Below are 18,545 nucleotides of genomic sequence, written 5' to 3'. Positions count from 1 at the left end.
ACCCGATGTCGACCCACATCTGAGAAAAGTCGATCAACAAATTGCAGCCATTAGAACATAAATAATATTTCTCTCGGAAGCTCAAGATCTCGGAAATACCAAAGCGTCGGAAATCACAACTTTTTAAATTTTTTGGCTTTTACAAAGCAAGAAGCCAAATGCGCAGTGCACAACAAATCCATCGGTTTGTGCGCATTTCCGTGAGGTGAGGTGACTGTTTGGAGGCCGGGACTGGGCAAGAGTTTTCAATTGGTTTTATACAAGTTTCTCTTTTTCCACTCACCGCTTTGAACACGGACGAGCACGTAAAGCCTCATGTTTCAATGAAATATCTCTCCTTTTCAATCCTGGAAAATTCCGCAGTGAAATTTTGTTGTGTTAATTGTCGATATTGGACGATGCGGCTCATTCAAATCCCGGGTGATCTTTTTTTGTCAGTTCATCTTCACTCAATTTCAAAATCCTTTGTCGTCTCATTCAGTCTCTTAGTCTTATATACCTTTTTTGTTCTTAAAATAAACTCATAATACCCAAGATCAAAACGTGACCCAAGGTTAATAAACTACGGACTCCGCCAAAGCACCAAAAATAAGCAAAACTGGCAGTGATAACTTGCTTCCGGAAGTCATTTGATACAACAATGTACTGAATCGGAAGTGACGGTACGCCTTGATATAACGCCTGAAATCAGATTGACATTATTATACGTATGCGCGCGTATGCGATAACTGACTGTGCGTTGTTATTCCTTGTATCAGTATCTCCTTATTATTGTGATATTATCCCGGTTAAAATTGCGGAGTTGTTCGCGTGGCCAATCGTGTGCGATCTGTCAGAAATACAAGGAAGGAGAGGATCCACCTCCTTCCTTTCCCTCCAAGTTACTTTCAACGGTTTGTCTTTACTTCAGTGGTTTATGGATTCATTCTTGCTTGTAGAAAATTCGTCAACCCATATTTTATCTGTAACATGTTTTTGAAGAAATCTAATTCCTTGGCTACTCTGTAAAATGAGCAAGTGAGGCACAGTCGCAAAGGGGAATACCCCGAAGATGACGCACAGACACACGGGACAGGAAGACTTAACAACATACTGAAAAAGGAAATAAAAAAATACTTATTTCAAGCCTTTCGGTTTTTTCTGAAGTTTCTTGGAAGTATACTATTCTTTGTAAAAAAATTCAGACAGAACCAGCGATAGAAACCCGTGCATATCAGTCAGGGATATAATTTGACACGGAGCGTTTGAACATATAATCCACAAAAAACACACCCTCAAAAAGTACTTATTCTCTCGGTTTCTTAAAAAAATGAAAGTTACTTTAGAAAAACGAAAAGAGGCAGAATATCCTCCGCGTATCAAAAGTGGTCCCATTGGCTGAGATCCCAAGGGTACATCAAAGTTTCAAAACTTGAAAACAAACTAAATTCCCTGTCAATTTAAACAAAGGTCAGGAAGTGGCCCTGATTGTAACTTTTAAAAACAGGAAAGGTAGTTTGATCTCCTTCAATAGCCTAAAAAGGTAGAGCTGCGATCGAGTCAATCAATCATTTGCTAACTCTCTCCCATTCTCCCGTACGGGTCACCAAATTTCCCAGAAAAACGACTTTTGATCATTTCGGTACAATAAAATAGGATTTTAAACTTACATTTTCTCAAAATTCACAGAATTTCGCTTTAAAGACACGTTACAGTTTCTGGTTGCACTTTCAAGCATCTGTCAACCGAAGTATTACAAATGTTTACAAAAACCAAAGGAAACGGGTCGATTTTGCTGGAAAGACGTGAAGTTGATTTTTTGGGAGGTGGGTTGTTCTAGGTCGATTTAAGTAATTTTTATGGGGAGAAATGGCTTGATGTCGGGGGGAGGGTTAGCGCAACAGAAAAAGTCCCCAGATTTCCGAGATTTCCAGAGGTTGGCATCTCCAAGCTGATCTACAATTTTTGTGATACTTTCTGCACACGTATATGCTCCCATATACCACCAACCTCGTTCCCAGGTAGGGTAGATTTACCTCCCCTGTAGACAGAGTACATTGGCTCCTTTATTATTGTTATCAGGAAACAGCACAGGAAATCTCTTCCCTATTTTCCTATCATTTTCTTTAGTCCAATCTTGAGCTTACATCCAATTGCAAATTATGTTGATAAAAGAGCATCATCATTTTTCAACTTGTGTCATGGGAGTTGAAGTGCGAAATTTCATCATCAACAGTGTCTGGATTCATTTGAGAGCATATTGTGGCACACCTCTAACTTAGCCTGATTCTCAGACAGTCCAGGACACTCTCACCGAGTGTCCAAGGGCAACCTGAACCTAATGTTGTACCCAGATCTCACTACGGGTTTGGAAATGTGAAAATCAGGCTAACCCCTAACTTGGATTCAGTCAACTCCCATTGGACTCAGATTTTTTGCTTTGTTCCATGCCACATAACAAACACGACACCATTGGACACAAATTAGTTGGTCAGTTGTTTAGAGATTTGGTCGGAAACTTACAGCCAATTTCAAGGAAGCCTGCGAATGCAGATGCATTTCCGGTTTTTACTTCTCTCCGCTGAAAAATAACGTGGAGAGAAACAACAGCCGGAAATACTGTGTTCGCAGGTTAATTTCAATGCTGCTCTGGGCCAAATCATAGCTGCTGGTAAACAATGTTTGAAAAATCAAGGTCTGCTCAAAACAATGAAATTGGCTGTAAATGTACAAACCTTCAAAAAAAGGCTGAGTTAACGACAGAGTCAAACAAAGATGTGCCACAACGTCCATAGTTTAAATTTACAAACAAGTATCTTCATTATTTTAGGAAATATTCTTGACATGGTAATATTCCATAAAATAATTTTTATTTTAATTGCTTTGGTTTCTAGTTTTTTGTTCTATAACTCTTTCCATTCACAATTTCACTGGCCTGTTAAAACTAAAAGGTCAGGTTACAAGTTTTCAATACCTACCATTAACCAAAATTTAATCCACTTAATACACTGCATTCTCCTTTAAATACCTATCTTGGGATAATTTATGTAGACCATTTAGGTAAATATAGCATAATTGAACTTCTTTGTTCCCAGATTATATAATTTTCAAGAACACCCACCACCTATAAAAACTGTATTGAGTCCCTTTATGCTTCCGTTTACACTGACATTAACAAAAAGACCAGCGGAAGATCCAAGCTTTGTGAAATGGAGGGGTGTAGAATGGTAAACCTGAGGCTTGCTGAGATGTTGAGACGTGAAATCCAAGACCAGGGCTGCATAAACTATGGCATAGCAAGCTCAAAAAAGAGACTTCCAGACCTGGTCTACAAAATCCAAGATCTTGAGACTAAAAGACTCCTGATTTTTCAAGGGATCATTCATTTTGAAGGATGAAGGCAGCAAGCATTTATCAGTAACTAGAAAGGTGTCTGGGTGTCCTTTGGGTGTCAACGCTTTGAACGTACAGGATGGGGCAGAGTAAAAAATGTTGAAGAATGAAAAAAAAAAAAAAAAAAGGTTAAGGCACCTTAAGCCTTGTTTTCAACAAAAGAGAGGATCTTCCAGTGGGTAATGTTAAGCGACAGCACTCTTCAAAACTACATATCGTTACAGTACACAAAATGTAGCTCATTCAACCACACTTTCCACAGTCATCAGACTGACTCTTGTTTGACTATCATGTAGTTACTTCAGCAACATTGGACCTGCAAGTTTCTCTGCTTCACCATCATTGCCTCGCACAGCACGCACCAGTTCAATGCCAAACTCAAAGGCTGTTCCAGGCCCCCGGCTGGTTACCAGGTTGCCATCTCGAACAACTCGCTCTTCAGAGTAGGTGTAACCTGAAAATGGAGGATGATACTTCTAAAGAAATTGCAGGTTGTCAGTCTGAAAGTGCAATGAAAGTTATTTTCTTTACGCCATTGAGCCAACACCTACAGCCCCATGGGAGGAGAGGCAATTGGTCTCATCCTGCCAGTTCCAAGACCACTTTAAGGACACCAGTAATCATTTACACACCTCTACGCAGTCAGAGCAAGAATGGGAGCAAAGTTTCTTTTCTCCAAAATCGACAACCTTGCAAGGAACAAACAAGTGTTGAACCACTGCTTTCTGTTCCTCTGTCTGACTAAAAGGTCACTTCACCTCCACACCTCAACTAAAAAACAATTCATTTAGCTACCTACTAATATGGCTGTTTCTTATTGGTTTATCTTCCTGGGGCATTTGTGCAAGAGAGTGAATGGCCCTAGAAGACAGGAGTGAGAGGAGGCTGTATTGAAAGACTACAGGTGACAAGACATTAGGGATGACTATTGAGGTCACTGTGAATATTGTGATAGTATTGTGATGGTGGAAACACCATTGCAATACTAGTACCATTGCGAAGTTAGTGCCACAACAGTATTTCCATATTATTGCAATAATGTTACTTTAAATAATATTGTCTCCCCTCAATCCCAGATCTTGCACTGTTATATAGAGAGACTATTTGCTGCCTCTTTAAATTCAGATATTATAAGTCCTGGAACAAGTTACAACCAAACAAACATAGAAGCAAACTTGTATTTAACTTTAAATGCTTCAGGCTCCATGGCAATGAACAACACTGATGCGCAGGGAACAAGGGATGTAACATCATGGGAAAAGGACTACAGGAGATTATTTGATGACTACTGAAACTATCAATAATTGAGAACACTATTGTGATAGTTATCGATAGTTGAAATTGTGGTCAGCGTATTGCAACTGTAATAAATAATTCACTAATAGTTCAGTGTATTGTTACACTCCGGCATGACATACCATCAAGCTTATCTTTCACTGAAGGATGTGATGTCACTGTCTTTCCTTTTGCAATTCCATGAGCATGAAGGGCTGTTGGGGCTATCAAAACATATGAACCCATGGTTAATTACATTTGTAACAACAATTAGCACAATACACATGTTACTCATAATTTACTCTTAAGGGGGCAATACACCTAAATTTGAATGAAATTTGAAGAGGTTTTACGAAGGGATAGAGGAAAGAAAATGATTGTTGGAACACTAACAGACAGTTGATACCCATGCAAGAGCACCCCGGATTGCTAGTGGACTAACTTGGTATCCGTCTATTAATTATTAACTACAAATTCCAATTTTTAAACTTCACTAAATCTTCAATATTTCTTATTTCTCTTAATTTTACCAATCTTTCTAGAAAAACTACTCCTCTCAAATATACCCCAAAATCACCCACAAATTCACAAAATACCCCACAACAAAGATTCACGATATGATGATAGGGTTTTTAGATTGCTTGAAACGCGAACAAGATATTTTCATTAACGCCATGTCAAGTGGCGGAAAAATGGCGTTCAGGTGTAACTCCCCCTTAAACCTTTTCATTCTTCCACTTCCCTTGGATACTTTCTCTGCTATCTCAAATGTCTGTTTTCTCAAACACTGATATTTTCTAGTATACAGCTCATTATAGTGACCCAGAATATAAGTAAAATATTATTTCCCAATTCAATTTGTTTCAATTCACTTCAGTACCAAGTTACAGTACTTGAACCCTGGAGTCTCCAGGCTTGCTTCCTACCTGGCATTGACATGTCATATTCATAAGGACTTTCTTTTCTGTCCTTGTTTTTCTTATCTTTTTCCACTTTATTCTGAAGCTAGCCATTTTCCCCTTGTATGATTAAATAAAAGAAATTCACTCTATATTGCCAAAGTAAAAAACATTGGCTACTGATGAGAGGAAGGGTAAATATACAGTCTCTGGTAATGTAAACACACAGCAGTTTCCAACCAAACTAACATAAAATACATTGGTCATAATTAGGATTCCAACAGACTCAACTGGCTGATGTGTTTATTTCCCTTGAGAATGGACTCTACTGTACATATATATTACTTACCAGCACAGATTGCTCCAATAATTCCTCCACTTTGTTCTTGTTCCTTGAGAATTTCTTTCACCTTAGCAGACTGCAATTTAACCAAAAATTAACAGAACACTTACATTGTAACTAACTGTTATGTAGGCTTTGCTTGCTCCTTAAAATATTGCTTAAAACCATTGACTCAAAACAAGCCAAGCGTATGGGCAGTTAGTGTACAATCTGTACACCAAGCACACTGTATAAGAAAACTGAGCTATTCTTTAAGTCAAAATACTCAACACACTTTGCTGGTGATTTAAGGCTAGATTTCATTAATCTTGATAGTAATCTTCCAAAGACGCTAAATTGTTGCCTCATTGTGTGATACCAGAAGTATCTACAGTATACCCTCCAACATCCATGCACCCACCACCACAGACGATCACTGGAAAATAGCTACTATAGCAGTCAGATTGGGACACGAACCTACAACCTCTGTATTTTAAGACTGTCACCCTTACTGCATGGCCATGCATGTACTACCTCCATAAACGTATCACATTGTTACATTGACTTTAAAACATTTTGTGGCTGGAAAAATCAGGTTGAACAGCAAAAAAACATTATTTTTGTGGTTTAACAGACAGTTGAATTCAATACTCAAGTTGAACAGCTTAAACTTTATAAATTTAAACTACTACCTAATTAACCTTGTGAATATTTCACTCAAATTACCAGCCCTAAATTTTTAATCTCTCTCACAAAGTGGATGTTGGAACATAGTCCAGAGGGGGTCATGAACAGGAAGCTTGGTGAAATGTTTAGAATAAAATTATTCAAGACCTTAGCAAGATTCTCAGATCCTCCTAATCCACCAGGCAAAATGACAGCATCATATGGACCCTAAGAAGATAAAATGGTTGATGAGAATAAAACCTTGTTAAGGAACTTTAATCAGATTTTAAATGTCTCTGGATTACGATAAAGCATTAAAGTGACAAGAGAATGTAAGAGAACGTATTTCATGCATCTCTAATACAGAAACATAAAGTATACTGTTGACTGTTCTGTGTCAAATAAAATTTATTTTTAACCTGCTTGACGGCATCTTCTAAACTCATGTCTGGTTTAACAACCACACAGCGACTGCATGTAACAGGATCTGCATTGGCAAGACCTCCAATGACTGTTTTAACCTAGAATCAACATGATATAGATGAAAATATACATATTTGCAAAGTGTCACAAGGACCTCCTGCAGATTCCTGCATATCATTTTTTATCATAATTTTAGAGTTTTATTTTTACCAACTCACATTGCATCACTCTTTCATCCCTGGGTCTGTAATGTGTTCACACAATTATGACATTAACTCATTTTAAATACACAGGGTCACAAGCCAACACTTACAAACCCCAAAGAAGGGTTGCATAATATCCAACAAGTCTACCTCAATTCACTTCACAGGGGTATAATCACAGGTCATCACACTGAACCTCCAGAGAATAATGTACAGTTCCAGAAAACATTAATACAACCCATGGAAGGCCTCTCAAAATTGCTATAGAGAGGAGGTGGTTATCAAAAGCCTAAGATTTTAAAGGAAACTATGAAGCTAAATTTGCAGAGACTGGTTGGGGTCTACCCTGTGGGCAGAGGCCCTTCGATATTCCTAGATAAATCCCTTCCTCTTCCTGACTTATCTTAGTTGGGGTCCAACCCAAAAGTCCTTGAATAGACTCCTGGAAGTAAAAAGGCAGATGATCATACCATTTGATACAATTTATCTGAGAAATAGCACAACAAGGATTGGTAGCTCCACTCCAATTCCCCTTCCCCCACGCCCCATGCTCAGATACCCTGACTCCCTGGGATACGGTTCAAACGTTCATACCCCGGGTAAACACGGAAAACTACCACAGACGTGTAAATGACAACCATGCCGTTATCACCTCAATAAAACACTCAAGAGTCTTTGCTTTCTACATCGTGTCCACAAGACATAATAAGCTTCAATAAATGAACATGCAAACTCTCTCAACACACCTCGTCACATTTTCACTCTTACAAATGCCTTACTTTCGAAGGTAACTCTTTGAAAACTGAAATTCAAGTACATGAACTTACTTTTCCACGCCGAAGCACATCTGTAGTGATGACAGCTTCCATTTCTTCAGCACCTTCGGCCAAAATGACAAGAGCACTACCCTTCAGGTCCGCCATATTGGAGCACAAATACCTAGTACCCAGACTTCTAATCCACGACAAACACACGCGGCTCACAAGCATCAACTGCTTTGAAATACAGTTTCTTTTAGATTAATTTTCACAGCAATGAAAAGCTTGTATATTTAAGCGTTGGATTCTCTTTTTCGACCTTGTTCGGCTATTTTGTTCTGCTACGGTAAGCAAAGAGAACCCATTTGTAATTTTCTTGAGTGCTTCAATATTCCACCAATCAGACGAAAGATTAGAAAAGTGGTGTAAGGCATTGTGGGACACAACATGGTGGCAAAATTCCGGGGTTGTTTAGTTTCTACGAGGACGTAAATATCCTCTCAGCAACCAAAATACGTTGGCAGATTCTTTGCTAAAATCACGCTAAAAATTATCGAAGTATACAAGAGTATACAGATTGGCTTCTTCTGAGGAAATGTAACATCTGTGGACATTTTCTCCGTTGTTTATAAAGTTGCATCCCGCTAGATTTGATGTGACGTGATTTTAAAGGAACAATTCAAGCGTCGTAAAAATGTGGTACTACTTTGTGGCCCACTGTGCTTATCATTTTACCAGATGGTTTCCAAAAGACAGCCGAGGAGCAGTGTAAGTTCAGTGTACTTTGTTGATTGGTCAATTAACCTAAGTTATATTTAACTAATGTTTGGTTTTTATGGAGGTACAAAAGCTGATGAGTGCCAGCCCTTAATTTTTCGTCAGAGTTTATCTCTTTACAATGATCAATTTACTTTATCGACTCAATTAATACAATCAACGATTTCTTTAGAAACTACAACCCTTATCCAGGTATAATAGTTATTTGGCAAATGTTAGGTTCTATAAAGTCAGATAAGGAGGTTGATAGGTTCTATAGAAACAGAAACTGTGGTGTTGCATCAGTGGGGAGTGGAAACGAATGTTTGGTTTTATTAACAGAGTTGATAAGGTAAAATGAGGACTATGAAGATATTCAAGTGCTGATGTTTCCAGTGTTAGCACTTCATCACAGTGGATTCACTCTGATGAACAGTGCTAATGCTTGTATTGTAGCACTTGAATTTCTTTAATTTTTTTTTAAAAATTTCTTATTTTTTTTTTTTTAATTTTCTTTTTAATTATTATAACAATTATTGTGATGAAGAGGGAAAGTGGGAGAAGAGCTTTTGATAAAACTGGAATTTTTAGGTTAATTTAGATAGTGCAACTTTGTTGTATGCATGCAGCACTTTAACAACAAGCCTTAATGATACCAATTGAAGAGTTATGGAAGATTATCATAAGTAGATTTTCTGCCACGAAATTGAAGTTGCTCCATGTAAGCTCTATTTTGGCACAGAGATTGGTTATCATGTAAAAAACTTAGTTTGATATCTAATATTTTTAGCAAAGGCTAAAAAGCAAGAAATTATGGTACTACTTTTCTTAAAAATGCAAGTAGCCTGCATGTACACAAAAGAGGAACTGATGCTTGAATGATTTTTTTTTTTTATCGTTTTATTTGGGTGGGATGTCGGGAGGCTGGATAATTGGTGGACTCACCTGTCTAAAAGCCTTGGTGGTTAGTGAAACCAACAGCACAAGGGCTGTTGTGACTAATGCTCCAGTGAGGAGTGATTACTAACTCGGTAACCAGTAATGGAAATGTTAATTTTTTAATCATTTGTTAATGGTTTGTCTGACTTCATTTAAATAGTACTACAGTCAAACCTAGTTATTACGGACACCGTTGGGACCAGAAAAAGTGTCCGTATTACAGGGTGTCCTTATTAAGCGGGTTAATTTTAAGGCCGAAAATGTATGGAGAGGGACCAAGAAAACTGTCCATAATAAAGAGTGTCCGTATTAAGCAAGTGACCGTAAAGCAGGGTTTCACTGTACTCTTTTATAATTTTTTTTTTTTTTTTTTACAGGAGACTTGTTGTTATACTCCTGGCCCTTTCACTCATCATACCACAGATTTATGTGATTTGGCTGTAAGTGTTTGTGTATCTAATTTTTTTATTATCGTAAGTTTGAGAAAGTGATTGAATGTCAAAATGATGATCATGCAAAAACAACTTTCCTCTTAATATGTTCTATGCACCACTGTTGAATTAACCATTGACAATTTTGAGTCGTCACATTAGTGGGAGTTTATTATGCAGTGTTTCACATGATGAGAAATAGGCTCTTTTAAAGATGCTCATAAATGAGCTATATGATAAGTAAAATATAATGTTAGTTAATGATAAGGGTATTAACAAATAATATTGTAAAGAGTTCAACACAGAAGGTATTCCGTGAGCATGGGTCCTAAATAAATGTTGAGGTCATTTAATTTTATTGGAGTATTTAAATAAGTGAAATAAGTAATGTTTTAAATTATAAGTTGCAAAGTTATCAGTGTGAAATATAGTTCTTTTGTTACTCTTGATAGTCCTCGCAGCTCACAATACTGTGATGAACCTCTATTGAACATCAGTGTAGCTGGTATTGTCTTCACATTTGCCATGATAGGTAAGTGGTTATATTTTAACCATTAACATGTAAATCCTTTAGATCTTCAATATGCATAATCTCCTCACTGACCTGACCTTATATCCCTCATGGTACAAGTTTATGAATTACTTTTTGTTGTTCATCAGTTTTTGTTCTTAAGACCCATATGTTTGATCGTGAAGTCATATTGTAGGAAACTTTTGCCACTGGTCAATAGGCAGCTTAAGCAACAGCGACAGCAACGGCAACAAAAACATCACCTAAAAATATATCTTTGTTTCATTTGTGCTACTTCGCGATTATTTCAACTCGCTCAACTTTTACAAAATTGGCAAGCTATTCAGGAACTAAATGGGTTGGAGTGGCATACAAGTGAAGAAAGAAAAATGAAAAATTCACCATCCTGCGTCCACGTTCTCCACAAAACCGTAAATGTGGTCATTTCACGTTGTTGTTTTGCAGAGGACAGAAAAGAAATGTATCAAAATGTAAAACGCACGTGCAGAGCAATTGTTTTTCCTATTGTTCTGCGGCGTTGTCATTGCCGTTGTCTTTGTTTAAAGGGACACAGTCACCTGGTGCACATGCGCATTAGATACCATTTCTTAGCTGATTTGCATATCACACTTCAGCAAGTCTCGCGCTGAGAAGCGCATCCTTTGAAAAAATATAATCTAAACAAACCTTGTGGAGTCGAAGTGTTAGCCAGTCAAAATTATTATAGTGATTATAGACCTAATGTCATATTAGAACACTCATTTTCTTGATACCATGGAAAATTTACTGATGGACTTGTCCAGGGAAAGCCAAACGTCAACGAATACCTCTGAAGTCGAAGAATCATTTAATTGTTTATTTCCGTATCTGGTCGAGTGAAAAATCATCGTAGCTGTTTCTACATTTCACAGTGTTTGCATAAGAAGCAAATTGAGTTTAAATATTAGAGAATATGTAAAACGTAGCGAATCGCCTGAACTGCAGTGTGGCGAAACGACTTTGTAGCAAAACTACCGGTAAGCTTTATTTCTGCTTTCAATTGGCATATATTTTGTGTTTATAATTTCGTTTCTACAACTTCTCCGTTATCTAAATTTAGGAACCAAACCCATGTCATTACAAGAACGCTTGCTCGACCCGTAGAAAACAAGGTTCTAAGAGAGGTTTTCCTTGTCGAGGAGATAATCGACTGTGTACCGAAGCTTGTCTTCGTCTGAGCTCCAAACCAAGCAGCTATATATGACGTGAAGTTCGAATCGTTTACGGAGATTCCCTCCGCACGAACCTTTCGCCAGGTTGAGAAAATGCGATTTTCCAAATATATATAATGGAGATTTGTTTTCCAGTGTTTTTGATTGACTTCTCTCGTTATATTGGTCAACGCAGGCGACTTCTTCCGCCCGGCGCCTTCACTTTTCCCACCTCTTCTTTTCACGTTCCGTTGGAGACGCGATCCATACTGTTTTTAACCAAATATGATAAAATAATACCATAGGATGAGCAAAAGCATACTCAGAAACAGGTTTCCAGTAAAAGATTGAAAATATAAGAAAACACTGGGAAGATTGAAGCGGATTTCTAGATGCATTTGACGCGTACTTTTGATTTCAGGTTGAGGTGGACGTTTTTCAAAATTGACAAAACTAGTGTCCAGGTCAGCGCGGTCACAAAGGTGACTGTGTCCCTTTAAGCTCCCTAATATTAGAGCTTACTACAGTAAATAGGAACAAATATAGCCAGGTACATAAATGATATGGACCTGAAAAGCTTTGAGTTTGAGTATGAGATTGAGTACAAGTATGACTTTCAAATTTTAAACCAATGATGTCTCCAGGACTCTTAGAATAGTTGTTGTTTTAAATGATAGTGAGTAGAGTAGCAAGATAATTTATAATATTCAGTAGATTTATACTAAAAGAAAAACACAGAAGTGTTCTCTAGGGGGTTGGGACAGTCCTATGTGGACAGATATCTGATAAACTGAAAACAACAATCAGTGGCCCTTTTAATTTACAGTTTATTTAAAGTCTCAATTTTTTTGTACTTACAGTTCCAGATTTCACACATTCATCAAGGCTAATTATTGTTTCTCTAATTTAAAGCCTTTACTTTCCTGTTTGCGGTAATGGAGCCTGTGCCCTGGCAGCTGAAGATTGCATTTCATTTCTTTGGATTTGGATCACTCATTCTTGGAATGGTTTTGTTTGCGTCAACATTAGCCTCAGAATTCTGTGTGAGTATTTCACTTGTAAACAACCAGGCCTTCATGTATGCTAGAAGACAAACTATGGCCATTCTGACCAGTAATCTGCAAGTCACAGCACTTTTCATTCCACGTGGCAGCAGCAGTTTAGTGAGGGCGAACAACATTTATATGACATTAAGGGCCAGTTATTTAAACAGAGTCTAACTTAGGCCGTGGCTTAAGACAATCAGTGAGCCTCCAAATCTGTTTATAAGTGGTTTATTTTAGGGAGATAGGTTTCTAGTCTGAGATGCAAGCCTTCTTGTTACTGTTAACAGGAAACAATGTTTAGATATGAATGTTGGCAAAATTAAAAATGGTTAGCTTGGTGAATTAAATGAAAGATATATTTTTCAGTTACCAGTAGTAACACAGGCATACTCGGAGAGGTCATAGGTTCGACTCCTGCTGGGAGAACTCTGATTTTCATTTTCCGAGTATGCCTTTGTCACTGACTGAAAAGCACTTCTATTGTACAAATACATGTAGTATGTTTCTAAATGTCATGTTTGTCATGTTAACAAAACTCCGTTGTTTGTGACCACCCTTGGAAACAGGACAGTGTTTGGTTATAAGAGATTCTAAGGAAAGTGCTTTGGTGTGACTTGGTTCAGATCAGATGCTGGTTGCTTGAGCCAGATGGTTGTCATGAGCTACAGTGTTTGCTTAGTTTGATTGACTTACTTGTTGAACAGATTGAGGTGGTGAGCTTTAGTCAAGTTATATACTCGTTTGAGGTATTTTTTCTGCTAAATACTACTTGCTGTGAAATAGAACATTGATCTTGAGCTGATTATTGTAGCAATAAAGATGACTAAAAAATTGGATATCAAACCTAACAACAAAGTTTGTATGGTATAATTTTTGGTTTATTTGCCCTGCCATCAAACACAATTGAACAAGTTGTCCTTTAGCATTTTTTTAATTGGTGTGAACAGATAGACACTGAAAATTCACTGATATTCCAGCATATCTTGATTAATGCAACCAAAACTTTTCATTTTTGTTTCTGTTTCTTTTCAGTCTAATTTCACCCCCGAATTGTACTATTTGTGTCTTTCATTTGGAATATTTGCTGTTCTTTCAACTGGTAGGTATTTTATTTATCAGCCACACGAAATATAGGTGTCAAAGAAATCTCACCAGGTACCTCCCTTTGTCTCCCTACCCTTGTGTTGTGCTGTGAAATTTTAATTCTTAGTGGGCAATTATTAGGAAGGGTATAGGATGGGACAGTAATACAAAGATCCTACTAAGTGGAAAAATATTTTAAATCCGTGAAAATGCTACAAAGCACCCTGTAAACCTTCACTGAGTAGGTTAATTGCCACCCTGGGTCAAGAGGAATTATTTTCCTGACTAATGGAATTTCAGAGCAAAACATGGTTACACAAGATTTTCAAGCCTATGAGAATTAAAGTCTTAAATTCAGTCCCTAGATTCCAAGACTACCATGCATTCACTGTCAGACAAATCTCAATATTGTTATTGAGTTAAACTCTGAACTACCGTACTGAGTGAGGGATTTTGGCTTGGAATACAAACTCAGAGTTCAGCTTTCTTTCCTTCCATCCTTGCTGCTTTTGTAGATAATACAAATGTTTTCTTTTGTTCCTTTTCAGCATTTCTTGTCATCATGCTTCCATTTTGGTTGATCAACTATCTGTGGCCAGATTCTGTTCTCAACCGAAGAGAAAGACGTGGCGTTTGCTATGAACCTGTCAAGTGCTGCACCTGCCTTTGGCATGTTTAGAGGTCAATGCTACATGCCACGCTATGAAACTATTAGATAGCCCTAAGCTGCAATCTCAACATGGACATTCTACTTACTGGTCTCCATATATTTCTGTGGATCTAGTTGGGAGAATTTGTTTAAACATCTGGCCCCAGTTGTTCAAAATACAAAGAGTCAATAACTTTTTTTCCGGGGGTTATCGCTATCCAGTGAATAAATTGTATTAGTTGGAGTACATTTTTCTGCCGGATAGTGATTTATCGACTGGATATAGTTATCCACTCTCTGAACTGTTCGTTTAATGAAGGAACAATATTGTGGCAGCAGATACCTTTAAGACCGTAATTCAGTGTTCGTAATTGCCAATTACTATTTTAGGGGGAAGAACAAAGAACATCCCCCCCCCCCCCCAAAAAAAAAAGATTCAAACAGCCATGCTGCAGCAAGTAAACACAGTTTAGGTTTTAGTGCATTGAATAGTGACAGTGCTCAATCATGAGCAAATTTTTCCAGTAAATTGTCCTTGCATTTCACCAAGTCTTGTTTGACTGGTGTGATGATTTTGACTGTAAAGTTAATAACAGGAGAAAAAGCCACAAAATCTTTTAACGTGTCAGGTTGTTGTATTTATCAAACTGTATATATTAGGTATTTAATAGCTTGTGCACTGACTGTTCAACCGTATATTTACCTGAACAAGTTGTTATCTAGGCTTTGCCTGAGTGTATTCATTGTTATTAGGATAGCTATATGTAATTGGTATGTGATTTTTCTTCTTACATAGTTGTCTCGAGCCCACTGTTTGTCTCTGTGCCATTTGAATGTTATTAATGTAACAGTTTCCAAAACCTGTGGTGTAAATATATATTTTAAATTCAATTTTTCCAGTGGGTGTTGTTAGTTGTTAGTTGAGTCGTTATAGGAATTAGTTTAGTAGCATTGTCTGAATATCTGTAAATTAAAATGCATTTCATTACATTACAGTCTCACTCCTGATATGCAGTAGTAGTATTTGTCCAGTTCGCATGTAAACATTACCGACTATATGGTTTTTACTTATCTGTTTTTATCTATTTATTTATTGTTTAATGGTTCATTACCGCTGACCAATTTGCAAGAATCAGCATTTTTGATATGATGGAGGCAAATTAATGGCAGATAGATAGAGTAGATATTACTACAAAATCTACTGAATGCTGTTATGTGATTGGCTGCTCTACTCAATAGATAAGAAACAAATTTTCGTTGTTGCCAACAGAGTTGCTAAGGTAACTTGGCCACCTTAAGGAGATTCGGGTGCTGACGTTTTGAGGGTTAGCCCTTCCTGACGAAACGTCGGCACCCAAATCTTTTTTCCGGTGGCCAAACTTTGTTGATAAAACCAAACATTCGTACTCTTCAGCGGTAAGCTCAAGGTCTCTGCTGCCTGATAGTTGGCAAGGGCGAGCAGACTAATTCTTTCAGCATAACCCAGTGACTTATATTTTTGACAACAACAAAAAGAAACAGTACTCTTGCTTCTGCCGGGGGTTCTGTAGCCTCCCACACAGTCGTTTTTAGGGGACTCATGGAGGTAATACGAGTCCCCAAAAAGCGACTGCGTGGGAGGCTAGGGCTTTAGTCTGAAATGTCAGCCGTCTCCTCCCCATAACCCCAAGGGGGCGCCCCCTGTGGGTTAGGGGGAGGAGACAGCTGACATTTCAGACTAGCTAGGGCTTCTGCGCCATGATTCCTTCAATGGCTCAAAACTATTGTACATTTGTTGCATTCTTTGCCGTCTAAATTCCTGGTAGCATCCATTTTACTCCTGCTGCTGAAATAGACGTATCCGTCGTGGTTGGGTGGGTTACTTGGTTGCTTTTTCAGCCACTCATGAGTCAGTTTCAATGATGGAAATCAAGGCCACCAATGAAGATTATATTTCATAATTGACATGCGTCGTCGAGGTGGCAAAAACTGACTTTCATAAGTAAAATTATCATAGTATGTTCCGTGAATAGTATTCAGTATAACTATATTCGTATTTTAAAGTTAATGGCCCACGCACTGATGTTTGGAAAACTGCTTTTCACTAAAGATGTTTAGAAAAAGAGATTTAAGATGCTACTGTTATCTATTTTTTAACGTCACAAAGAATACTACATATCTAACGACGACATGCTTTTAAAGTGTCTACAAAGGAGATGCATTTTTTTTGTCTCCACCTTAGAGAACTCACAACTGAAACAACTAACCTGCGATCAAACTGTACTTTAAGAAAATTGAACAGCCGTAACCAGGATCCATGATGATTAATAATAAGAAAAATGTACAATAGAGGTGATAGGTGTGAAAAACATTATTTGTTAAGAAGTATAAGGTATTGATTAGGGAGTGGGCATGAGTTATTGTCAGCGTAAACAGTTTTCGCTGTATGCCAGGCCCCAAGGGTCTTAAGGTGGCAATAATTGGACTTGTCAATGATTGACGCATTCTCAAAGTCAATCTGGTTGTTTTTGTACCAAGCATGGTTAGCCACATTGGAAACTTTGGCGCACATTTTCACTTTTCTAACATGTTCTTTTTTCCGACCTTCTAGTTTCACCAATGTAGCTCCACGAACATGTAGTGCAGGGGATTTTGTAAACGACGTTGCATTGATCTACTTTTTCAGGGCGAGGTTTAGAGGTTTATTGGCCTATTGGTAACTTCTGTGTCCTTTTTTTTTTAGCAACCTTGTTTGCGGGTTAGATTGACCCAGTTGTTTAAAGCCCGATAGCTATAATCCTGGGTAAACGTAAATTTTGATTCCAGTTTAATTACAAATCAATGAAGATTCTTTAAAACGTTTATGTCCCTTAGGGCCTCTTCATATGATCCCGGTTGACCGGGCTAGCCCGCTTACCGAGATCTCGCCTCATTCCTATTTCTTTTGTAAAAAATTCGATGTGTTCATATGAGAAGGCGGGCCAGCCCGGTTACCGAGATCTCGGTTTCAGCGACCGAGATCTCGGGAGCCCGGGACGAAAAATTTCTCATATGAACACGGTATCCCGGTTACCGGGATGAAGTCTATAACCAAACATTCGCGTCTTAGAACGGATAGATTTGATTATTACGGCTCATTTCTGAGATGTTCTAGTTCAAAATAATTCCTTTTCGTAGAAGAGATAAAGATATTACACTTTTGAGGTTTGTAGAACCGATAAAAATGAAAAATTCTTGCCGGGCTTGTTCGGTAAATGTCACGCTCGATTGACCGCGTCACCACTTTTCATCTCGGTAACCGAGATGAAATTTCCCATATGAACGGACTGCAAAATTCATCCCGCTTACCGAGCCATCCCGGTTACCGGGATCATATGAAGAGGCCCTTAGTTTGACTTAGGGGCGGACCATTAGAAATCACGGGAGGGGGAGTTAATTACAGTACCGCTCAAGGTGACAGTCTCTTTGGAGTCTCGATTTTCGCGAAATTCGAGTATCGCGATTATCGAGAAAGAAATGAGCTACTAAATGTATCACACCTCATGACTGGAGGGACGTTTTTTCACTTGTGAAGGAAACTCTGCTTCTTCGTGTTGGTCGATACCATTCTTTAATTACAGTTGAACTCAAAAGCGAAAAGCGTGAGAAGTTCGAAGGCAATATAGAACGTATATTCAGTGTTGTTTTCTTGGTCGAAGATAAAAACGCTTTGTCCAATCGACAAATGGATCGTGCTTCAAAGAGTTCACAAACTCCGTAAAAACGAAAATCTTAAACTAAGATTTTACCTTACGTTTCCCGTCTTATGCAAGACCACCACCACATTAAATTGAGACGGTGATCATCTTATTTTAACACAGGAGATCTTAAATGAAGACTATCGGAGTCTCAGTCAGTATATAAGATAAAAGATCGTCTTAAATATTGTCTTTAAATCGTCTTCATTTGAGAAGCGCTTATCTTAATCAACATTGAGGCATCTTACTTTAAGAAAGACCAGTCTTAATTATATTAATCTGAGTCGATGGGGTCCTTATTTTAAG

The 18,545-nt window shown here is 37.9% G+C and overlaps 3 protein-coding genes across 6 annotated transcripts in view; 1 reads left to right on the top strand and 2 right to left on the bottom strand.

Annotated features, from left to right (window-relative positions):
- Positions 1 to 428, bottom strand: part of LOC146487658 (uncharacterized) — a 28,788-nt gene extending 28,360 nt beyond the window's left edge. The window contains exon 1 of one of the 4 annotated variants that reach the window (XM_085130081.1): positions 284 to 428. In XM_085130081.1, coding sequence (XP_084986207.1) covers positions 284 to 317 — 34 coding nt within the window. In that variant the 5' untranslated portion in view covers positions 318 to 428. Of the gene's footprint in view, positions 1 to 2; positions 190 to 283 lie in introns of those variants that run through there. The other 3 variants (XM_085130089.1, XM_085130114.1, XM_085130098.1) reach the window with 3 other exon arrangements.
- Positions 429 to 2,832: 2,404 nt separating this feature from the next.
- On the bottom strand, positions 2,833 to 8,282 carry LOC146487657 (Parkinson disease protein 7 homolog). Its single transcript, XM_085083731.1, has 6 exons — positions 7,988 to 8,282; positions 6,954 to 7,055; positions 6,703 to 6,762; positions 5,896 to 5,965; positions 4,791 to 4,871; positions 2,833 to 3,826 (listed from the first exon to the last, which is right to left on the bottom strand). Exons 1-6 carry the CDS (start codon positions 8,147 to 8,149, stop codon positions 3,669 to 3,671), a joined length of 633 nt encoding a protein of 210 aa, XP_084939857.1. The 5' UTR covers positions 8,150 to 8,282; the 3' UTR covers positions 2,833 to 3,668.
- A 78-nt stretch (positions 8,283 to 8,360) lies between these two features.
- On the top strand, positions 8,361 to 15,513 carry LOC146487656 (uncharacterized). Its single transcript, XM_085083741.1, has 6 exons — positions 8,361 to 8,686; positions 9,991 to 10,053; positions 10,497 to 10,576; positions 12,658 to 12,788; positions 13,824 to 13,890; positions 14,423 to 15,513. The coding sequence occupies exons 1-6, from the start codon at positions 8,613 to 8,615 to the stop codon at positions 14,551 to 14,553; spliced, it is 546 nt and encodes a 181-aa protein (XP_084939867.1). The 5' UTR covers positions 8,361 to 8,612; the 3' UTR covers positions 14,554 to 15,513.
- The last annotated feature ends 3,032 nt before the right edge of the window (positions 15,514 to 18,545 follow it).

The sequence above is a fragment of the Pavona decussata genome, unplaced genomic scaffold (assembly GCF_977016875.1).
Source record: "Pavona decussata unplaced genomic scaffold, jaPavDecu1.1 SCAFFOLD_14, whole genome shotgun sequence".
Lineage (NCBI taxonomy): Eukaryota > Metazoa > Cnidaria > Anthozoa > Scleractinia > Agariciidae > Pavona > Pavona decussata.
Note: the sequence above shows the minus strand (reverse complement) of the source record. Positions and strands in the feature narration are given on the sequence as shown.